The sequence below is a fragment of the Rhipicephalus microplus genome, chromosome 2 (genome assembly GCF_043290135.1).
Source record: "Rhipicephalus microplus isolate Deutch F79 chromosome 2, USDA_Rmic, whole genome shotgun sequence".
Taxonomy (NCBI): domain Eukaryota; kingdom Metazoa; phylum Arthropoda; class Arachnida; order Ixodida; family Ixodidae; genus Rhipicephalus; species Rhipicephalus microplus.
In genome coordinates, this window is record NC_134701.1 from 77671957 (window position 1) to 77682415 (window position 10459).

Consider the following 10459-nt stretch of genomic DNA (forward strand, 5'->3'; position numbering starts at 1 on the left):
ACCGTTAATAATCTTTGGTCTTGATGCCGTTATGGAAATAATATGGAGCTCATACGCCACTTTTCTGTTTAAAAATTCACCAGCATGACGCAGTGGATATTAAGACCAGCAGCTGTTGTCGCCGATCGAGAGCTCGTAGGATGGACTGCCATTGACTGGCGTTTTTCTTTGTCATCTGGTCTGTGTACTTTTGCTACGTCATATGTGGAGCAGAAGTATGTCACTGAAGCCTTGGTAGACCCGGCAGAAAACGCTTTCGTCTCAAAATAAATTTTATTGATTTTATGATACCGCTTGGCTGGCTTCTGGTAGCGTTCCGTGCACGACGGCATTTGTGGTAAAGTGATAGAAGTTACAGATTCGAAAGGGTACTAAAGCGTCTGCCATTCACAAGGCAGCCATAGTGAATGCCTCAACAGCGCCTCGCTGACTTTACATTCGAGTATTGTTTCCATGTGTGCAGACGTGCGATGGGTGGCATATGGTCTTGCGTTGCCGGATGATCGCGTTCTCCAGATATATTTGCCATATTAGTAATTAATGCACTCTCTGTGATAGCTTGCACTCCATCTCAATATTACAGTCCTAGAGCTAGCTGGGCTAGCTTATCGAAGAAAATTACAATAATAAATTTGGTTCTGAAGAGTGTGCATCCTCAATTCTTAACATGCTTAAACTCTTTCGGACAGATATACCGGGTCTATTCGTGTATGTAAGGTGCACCTTGTGCAAATTGTGGCTACCATTTAGCTTCTGCTGAATTTGTTCGGGACCACAGTGGTTGCTACATGGTTCGAGCGTCCGCTTCCAATGCGGGAGGGGTCGGTTTCGATTCCCGGTAGCGACCGGAAACCTGCCGGTTTCGTACCATGGGTAGAGGGATACACAGACTTGGTGCTAGGTTGTTTTTGGGTACTGATCTCGAAAGGTGGCTCCGTATGGTTCTGCAAAGGCCGCTCAGCGTACCTTAACCCACCATAGCGTTGGTGAAATAGTTGAGCATCGGCCTTTGCTATGGGAGGCAGAGAATTGCTGCTGCCAAGTACCTACTCGTTAAATAGATACAAGCGCACTTCCGGCCTGATGCTAAGCAGAACGAAGTTATAGTCGCTTGGGAGGTCACCCACCTCGAAGAAATTAAAACTAATCAAAAACTTTCAATAGAGTTCACATCTTTTTTGCTTAGTGATCTATACAATCCATTCAACACAATATCGATCGCCGTTGTGCACAAACATATTTGCTGCTCGTTTAAAACACTTTAGTTTGTGCAATTCTTAGCGCTAGAATTTTCCTGATTCTTGAAGTCACCAACGAGAGTGGCATAGTGGGTACTGCCATCTGGAGGTGGAGTTCGCAAACTGACAAGCGTCAGAGATCAACATGTGCACCTGCGACTTATTTGAAACAACAAATCTGATTCTAAATAGCCTCTGAATGCGTCCACATCGTACCTTATTTTGTCCTACAGCTCCACGTACGATCTGCATGTGGCATGGTCAGACGGTTGCTGTGCCGTAACAGGGTTTCCACTGACGTTTCAGGGAAATTCGCCAAATGACGAGCGAGAGGTCACCAGAAGTTGCCATTTTTAATAAAGTTTGCCCAAAAAGCCGTCACTCTACATATATTTGTGGCGGGCCTAGTATTAAAATTGCTAATTGTGTATAGGCCCATGGAGCATAGTATGATCCATAATCATCAATTATATTTACTTTTTCTAATACCAGTCGAGTCCCCCGCTTCACCATGCGAGCACCGAGACAGATAATGCACGCATCAGCAGCGTCGCTGAAAGCTAGCACGTTAAAACAATAGTTTTTGATGATTTCAGCTGTATCTAATACAGGCAAAATAGTTGCTACAAGAAAGAGATGGCGTATGAAGCATTCCTGCTGATGTTAGAAAATCTTGTTACAGTAAAATATTGTGGTGGATTATCGGACAACCTATTTAAAAACGACAGAAATAATTTCGAAAGAATTGCGTAGCTGTGGCGATGCCCGCACCCCGCTTTTCGTGCAGCCGTGCTTTGGCTACACATTCACCTCATTGCAATTTCTGAAGCCTGCTCAAAGAAAGTGAGTTCATGGTCGGCCCAGAAAGCATGGTAATAAATTTAAACTCTGCACACTGAATCAGGGAGGGCTACCATAGTCGACAAGCAGCTGAGAACAGTTGGAGCTGCGATTGGAATACGAGGCCTAACCATCACCTGGTCACTTTAGAAGTGAACTTTAAAGAAGCCTAAAACTCTTAAAACGCCTAAATAACGCATACCACCGCTTTGCGGCAAGCGAAACTACACTGACGTAAATTTGCTGAGAGGTTGCTGGCGGGCGCACCAGTACGCCAATGCCTCCAGGGTATAGGTGAGTTGATAAACACGACATACGTACTGTATTGCGCGTAAATTGCGCCTTCTACTGGAGGGTCTAAAACTATGAAAAAATTGAAAAGATGTGGTTGCCCGTTTATCATGAAGACACTGAGTATAGAATGCATAACACAGTCGAGACCTAAACCGAAGGCGTGGCGGTTTAGGCTAGTTGGTATGACATAACGATTGTCATAACGCGAAATCGGAACGACAACAAAGGGACAAGAAGACGACGTCTTCTTTTTTTTTCTTTGTCGTCATTCTGTTCTCGCGCTATAGCAATTATCTAAGCAAAAAAAATCCCCCAAAAACGCCATGTCACCTATGATAATCTTAAGCCTCCAGGGGCATTCACGTTTGCTTATTCGGCAAAAAATAGCCACCTGCAGTGAAAACCGTCAGCTATAGGCACCGCTCGATTGAAGTTATGCTTTTCAAAGTAAGGTTAAGTAATATTTATTAATGTTCAATAGGTGTGCTAATTCACCATAATGTTTGTCTACTCTTGGCAGCGTTTATATTGCGCACCAGTGGGACCACATACCTTGCAAGAATTTCTGTTCTAACCACTTTATGGTTGATGCAAAGACAGTAAAATACATGGTTACATTTCGTTTTTGTTATTGAGCTATCTTTATTGCGTCTAATAATATTTTCGACCTTCTGGGGTGATTTCGCTATTAGGCCCGTCACAGAAAAACTCAAAATCTCAAAAGCATTCTCGCACACACTTCACGAAAAATTCCCGCAGGCCTTGAATGCCAGGCTTAAGGAAGAAGAGCACGGAACGTAACAATTGGCTTGCAGACATGCAATGGCGAGAAATGTCATGAAGCCGTGATTGAACAGCTCTTGAAATGTTCCGGCGTGTGTAATAATACCGGCTCGCTATATCCTGCCGTTACCTAAGGAGGCATGCACCGAAATGTCAACGCTGCGTTGCTAAAATGTTTCTTCTCTACAGGGGCATGAGCGTTTTTTTTAAACGTAGGTTTTTTTTTGGCGAGCAGGCAATTTTTATTTGTCAACTTTTTTGTGCTTCTGGTTGTTCTGGCGCTTGCGTCAAAATTTTTCAAACCCGCCAGCAAATTTGTAGTAGAAAAGTGATCTCAACGCAAGAAATTAGAGTAAATATTTCATCTAGATACAAAAAGATGGTTGCTTACCAGAAGGACTCAAAACGATGCTTTCCTCTGAAACGATAAAAAAATCCGAAAAATATATCACAACCATGAGGTAAACTATAAAATAAATGAAAGCAGCACCGAGAGTAGTTACTTATATATTTCACGCTAGAACAAAATAAACGCGACTGAATAATTGTGCTGGCAGATTCAGCGCAATGTCCTTACTGCTTGTAATGGACTGCCACCAAATGTTATTCAGTTGATAGAAATCCAGAAAGGGCATTTATCATCAGCAGAAGTTATAGATATTGGGCAACATTAATAGTGATGAAGTTAATGCTCGGATAAAAAATAGCACTGAGACTTTTTCAAAAAGTGCGCACTTCTATTAGTAATGGGACAAATAAAGCGCATTTAAAGGGGAGGTACAACACTCTCACAGCGTGGTAAAAAAATGCTAACGATTGGTCGTCGATGCTCCTATGAACATACTAACAATACAATAGAGCGCTACATGTGGCTTGACATTTACAAGTAATGCTCGATATCAGCCAGAAGTCACCTCTTTTCTTATTACTTCGCCGTAACCTCAATGTCCACGCCAGTTGGACATGATATCAACATCATGAGCTGCATAGTTAGCGCAGACTTCGGGGCATGCCGCCAAGTGCCTGCGCTGGCCATCATACTGAAAATGCTCCACGCGTTAGAAAAAAGAAAGAAAAAAAACTTGGAAGTGCCTAGACACGTGCTTAAAAACAGCGGCAGGGTCTTGTCCTATTGTGATTACATCGCAGTCCACCCCCTTTTTTGTGAACATTTCAGCACATTCACACTGGCACAGAAGAGAAAAGGAACCGCATTAAGGTATGTAACCTTATTAAATTCTAAAATATTGATGTATTCTAGAAAAAGCGCGATTGATGAATTTTAAACAATTTTTTGGCAGCCATTATAAAGCGGTTAGCTCCTTTATTGAAGGCGTACGACGATTATCTCAAAAGTGTTATAGAGCCTATATAATAAATGCGTAGTGATCAAGCACATTCTGGAACGTAATGCATGTCTTTTACCCCCGAATGCAGAGATGTTACTTCACTCGTACTTGACTCGTTCTTGACTCAAGACAGTCTTGCTGGTCACCATAAATCATTCTCGAACTTGTGGAAGACTTGAAGGCGACTTGGCTCGATCGAAGTCAGGACAAGTTTCAAGCCAGCTGCGAGCTAGCTTGAAAGCGACCTCATGCGTTATTCCAACATGGCCACCTCTCGAATGGACGTCGCGCGAAGGGTGGCCGCTTTTGAGTTTGCTTGCCTCGCCGTAAGCGTAGCATTGTCTGAGGCGCACTGCCTGCCGAAGATTCTTGGACCCGCTTTACGTGACTGAGGAAATCCGACGGAGTTCTACGACGAGGAACAATTCTACGCTCGATACAGATTCACGAAGAACGCAGTGTGGCAGCTGCTGGGCATGTTGCCGCTTCGTGAAAGTGGGGACAGCCGAGGACAGCCTGTGACCCCAGTGTTACAGGTACTCATGGCTCTCGAGTTTTACGGCGCTGGCACATTCCAAACCGTCACCGGGAATCTCGTTCGCATTCCGTAGTCGACAGTTTGCCGTGCAGTAGGAAATGTTACGCTACTCATCGCAAAGCACCTGTACGCAATGCTGGTGCGCTTTCCGCAGCCGGCAGCACTTTTTATAGATATGCGGGACTTTTATGAAGTGGCTAAGTTCCCAGGTGTGACAGGCTGTGTCAACTACACACACGTGCGTATTAATAACTTCGGTGGGGACGACGCCTAAGTGTTCCGTAACCGCAAAAACCATTTCTGTTTTTTTTAAACACGACGAGAATTTCGGCCTCTTTCGGTACAAAATTGACTCGGCGCTGTGTCTGTGTGCCTCGTCTATCCTTTCGTTCCTTCTAGGACGCTGTTTTTCGCTCAGAAAGGCATCTCTTGTAGCACAACGCTACGTAAAATTGCACACACATAAAGAAGAGGTGCCCCTATCATGGTTTTTTTTATCCGCTTCACCATCATGCAGCGAGACACTGCTGCACTCCGCGATACAGAATTCTGCTAAGGGCAATGTCCTGTCCCCCGCTTTTGCTCTTGTTTACCAAGCTCAACAAAAGGATACGAATCACAATATACAAACTGCGACCTAGCCCCCTACAGGCATACACACAGCCAACCAGACAGGCAAATACCGGGAAAATCGCGTCAGCTCGTGAGCCAGGTCAGCACAAATATATGCCGTGGCATTCGATTGAAAAAAAAAATCGACGAAAGAACCCAACGTGATGCTTGCTTCGCCTCCAAACAAGCAACTGTGGAGAAACGCGCCGCATTTGGGTGGCCACTAAAACCAGCGGGCAACGAACGCTTTACAGAAGCAACACTGCGCATCGCTGTGGCGGCAGGCACCACGTGCCGCTCGTTAGCCATAACATGGCAAGAATATGCTTGTGGTCCTTTGTTTTTACAGTTATTCTAAAAAGTATGGTCTTTTTTGCAGTAACACACGCCTTACGCGAACAACTTCATTATTACCCTCGTTAGCAAGCGAGCAGCGTGTTTCTACATTGAAGCTCGTTCTTGACTTGACCAAGCAAGACAGCATGAGCATCTATGAAACGCGAAGGCTGACTTTGAAGCCCACTGCTTGCTTCACGCCGACTTGCTCAAGTTAAGTTGAAGTCGCGAGCCAAGTAACATCTCTGCGTTCGGGGGTTAATGTCGGGTCACATTAGGAGCCCAGCTTGCATCGAGTGTTGCAGTAGCATGGCTAGTGATACCAAAAACCCCGACCTAAATTTGACGAAGCTTGCCAGTAATACAATTTGAATAAATTAGGAAGCAATAAATGCAATCGTAATAAAGATGTGGCTAAACGTTTCGGAAACCGGCGGCTAACTCCGGGGGCGTACAAAAAAGTGTGCCCCTCCCAATACGCTTTGCAGACGCCACGGCGCTACATCTGCAAGCGTCCACCACCTGGCGGAACTAGCTGCACACGACGAATAATCCAACTGCCGTAACACGGTGGAAGTGAACACAGCGCAGCAATAACTAGCGTCTATGTTCAAACCCCACTTGCGATGCTCCTAAAAAAAGGCTATACTCGTGCCATAGAAAGCCTGCATATGGACCTCAATCTTTGGCATCATGAACACAATGGCAGAAGGAGCAGTATGAGTCTACGTCCGGGAATATGCGGGTGCCCACTCTACGCACATTCTCAGTAATGAAGCTGCCATACGTTTTTGTTCATCCTGTAGCCTATTGTGGTCGGGCCACCAACTCAGTGGTTTTCACTATCATGACCCAGTGACAAAGCGACCAGTGCAATCCAGCTTCGTTGCATAACCATGTGCTCGGAGTGCATCAACGGTGACGTTCTCTTGAAGGTTTGTGAGCCACCTTTAATTGCTTGGAGCGGCTCTTAGTCGCAGGGAAGGTGCTCTAGAGCAGACCTTCACTGAAGACCGTGTTGCACTTAGGTTGCGTCGAAACTCCCAGCCACTTTTTGAAGTGACCGTAATACTGCCTTATCTCTAGAAGTCCTGCTATAGAAAAAATTTGGTTGTTGCTTAAGTAGGGTATGCATGGGTGAGCGTATTAAGACGCAAGGTAAATATTACTGCTTAGCTTTATGCTACGCACGATTACGCTTCTTGAGGCATAAGGCTCATTCTTACCCCGTCTCCTCGGCTTGCTTCCCCGTCTTAGTTTCGCTCTAACGACAAACACTGGCTTCTTTCAGTCTCTCCGACTCATTTACTATATCTGCCAACGAATCGTACTCAGCTGCCCCTTCAATATATACGATGCAACGCCGGCTCCACCTTGGTTTGGTGACGCGTGGTTTCACCAGTTTCTCATCTTACGTCATTAGAGATTGCACGGCAAGCACCATTGACAGCTGAGGCACTTGCTAAGCAACGGCTCTACTCACAGCGTTGCCACCGGTCACAGAGAAATGGCGAAAATAGGGCCAATGTTACTCTCCCCACAAAAGTTATTTCGTCGTACCAATGATCTCTGTAGCTCCGCTTCTACTTTTGATGGTTTGACACTGCAGCCCATTACAATTATTTGCTTATTCACGTCACCAAATTGGCACGCGGACCTGATACCAATCGGCAACGTACTTATAGTTATGCCCACGAAACCATTGTACGAGACATGATGTCGCAAGCAAACGACTGGTTTAAAATCCTTAGGGTACACCTACCACAGACTAAGAACAATGTCTTTGTTTGGTGAGTATTTTTTGTGTTTGTCGAGTACTCTATCACAGCCGCCCGATTTCCGCTCTTCGGTGTGGCCTGCCGGATGCTCCTTTGCGCCTGTGAGACCGCTAGTTCCCTTTAAACCAGCCGCATCGGGAATGGCGCTAGCTATCGGCAGCGCAGGTTTTTTCCGAAAGCTTCCTTCGGACAGAGTGAGCTGTCTGCGCCGGTAGTTTCACGTGTTTCTGATGCATGCTAGGTGAAGCTTCATTTCGAGACGGTCTTTTGTGGCCTATGAGTGGGTCACACATACTAGCGCAAGGAATACGACAAACACAGGAAAAAGGACGACCCTGGCCGCAGTCAAGAGTGATCTCCTTGTCACTGCACGGTAAAAAAAATTGGATTGTTGAAAATTTCTCAAGCCCTTCATTTCGGCGTGGCACATAGTCATAACGGGGTTTTTGCACGTTAAATGTCAGATATTATCATTACTTTTCTTCTTAAGAAGGAAAATTGTTGTTTATATATTCTTTATTTGCTGCAATTAGGACTTCTTACGAGCTGATTCAAGCAAAGTGAAATTACCCCCAGTTGACCAGGAATGAACTAAGTAGCTTGTAGATAAAAAGTGTGGATTTTTAAAGCTCACAGAAGTCTTGAAAAACAACATCGCATCGCATGCTCAACGCAGGACGAGAGGTGGGACTGACACGAAATAGGGAGTATGAGTAGAATTCGCACAACTTTTCGCACGACGCTGTGCAAGCACGTGGAAGGGTGATAATCTCGCCGATGTGCAGCAAGGTGACTCCGCAGATCGCACCAAAGGGGCAGATTGACAGGCCGTGACTCTAGCATGCTACTTGAGAACAAATTTTTGCATCTGCGCTATTTTTGTGAAGCTTGTCGTTTGTAAATACTCGCTTAAAAAGAATACAGAGTGCCTACCTTTATGGCACTTTGAAATGGAATTATTTCGAGTACAGCTGTCGGCAACTTTAACTCGAACACTTCGATGCGTGACCTCGGCTTTTTTGGACTTAGGTCAGCGCCGTCAAGCGTTCGAAATGATATGCTTGCTGCAGTTAACGACAGATGCAGCGCACGTCGGTTTCACTGGGGAATTTCTGTTACCCGTCTGCCTGACCAGCGGGTCGAATCCGCTCACCTCGCATCTCCTTTTTGCCACGTTTCGCTCGCGGATATGTTTTTGAGTGCGAACATCAACAATTCCACCGTCTTTCAAATTTATTTATTGGGCAACTTTTACAAACGCCATGAACGCGTGTTTGTTGTGCTTTTTACACAAATGATTCTTGCGGCGAATTGAAAGGACCTTTGACGCAGCGAAAGCCTATTGTTTCCTGGAAGGGAGAGATCACACCAAAGATGACACTTTCCCCGCCGCGGTGGTCTAGTGGCTAAGGCACTCGGCTACTGACCCGCAGGTCGCGGGTTCGAATCCCGGCTGCGGCGGCTGCAGTTTTGATGGAGGCGGAAATGTTGTAGGCCCGTGTGCTCAGATTTGGGTGCACGTTAAAGAACCCCAGGTGGTCGAAATTTCCGGAGCCCTCCTCTACGGCGTCTCTCATAATCATATGGTGGTTTTGGGACGTTAAACCCCACATATCAATCAAGACGACACTTTGAATAGTGAAATAGAGATATTTTATTCTCGCTCTCTTGAACTCGGAAAGTGCGTAACCTGTCGCACGCAATAGTTCATTGTATAGATAAGCATACGACAACGAACGCCATTGGTGCTTCCGATAACATAGCCATGAGTGAAACGTGGCGAAAACGGGAGGTGAAGTGAGTGCCGCCGACCCGCCAGTCAGGCATACCAAAAACATATATTTACCAGTGAAACCAACACGTGATACCTCTATTCTTAAGGGCAGCAAGCTTATAATTTTCAAAGCATGGTGGCACTGACCTTAGTATAAGCGAGCCGAGGCCATGCGTTGGAACGTTCTAATTAAAGGTGCTGACGGCTGTGCATTGAAAGTAATCTGCCTTACTTCAGCAGGAATTGGGTTCCGCTAAGATAATATCTATTAATTGGCACCTGTGTTACACATACTTCGCGATACCACCGATAAATCCAGCCCTTTATGAACGCTCTCGAACACTATTTCCTGCTTACCCATGACTCTGCAGGGAAAATTCGCTGCTTCAGGAAACAGGTGATGAACGACCAATGACTGGGCGCTTTCTTCTCCTAGATGATGATGATGACCTGGTATCGACAGCCCTTACCCGAAATGGCGGATGGGTAAAAAAGCGGGTGAAAACATGTTTTAAGTAAAGGCATATGATACTAAACCCAGCTAGAATTTTAGTTTTAAAATTAAATGTAGAATATATAAAAACGCCCAGTGAGCAAGTGGTTAGACTCTTCAACGATGATGTTGATGGTGATACCTCAACCATGGCTCATGCCACTTACAGGATTGTCCAAGAATCGGTTATATGAAAGTTTTGACCTTTCAAGTAATTGATTTTCCCATCAAAATAAAGAACGTTATCAGCTCTTCATTTCATTCCTTTATTGCGTTTGGTACAGTTATGCTTGTATCTTACATTTCAATGCTTCATTGAGGTTTCGTGTGCCCTAATTTTAAAATATACATCTTTTTCCCTAATAATAATTTTTTAAGAACTATCGATTTCATATGCGTTTCGTTTCGAGAAAATGACTAGGTA

The 10459-nt window shown here is 45.0% G+C and overlaps 1 protein-coding gene across 1 annotated transcript in view; it reads right to left on the bottom strand.

Annotated features, from left to right (window-relative positions):
- The window catches only part of LOC142785022 (uncharacterized), a 28456-nt gene extending 18454 nt beyond the window's left edge, over positions 1-10002 (bottom strand). The window contains exons 1-2 of the mRNA XM_075883438.1: positions 9900-10002; positions 3547-3573 (exon numbers count right to left, since the gene is read on the bottom strand). Of these exons, the coding sequence (XP_075739553.1) occupies positions 3547-3573; positions 9900-9903 (31 nt within the window). The 5' untranslated portion in view covers positions 9904-10002. The remainder of the gene's footprint in view (positions 1-3546; positions 3574-9899) is intronic.
- Positions 10003-10459: the final 457 nt, after the last annotated feature.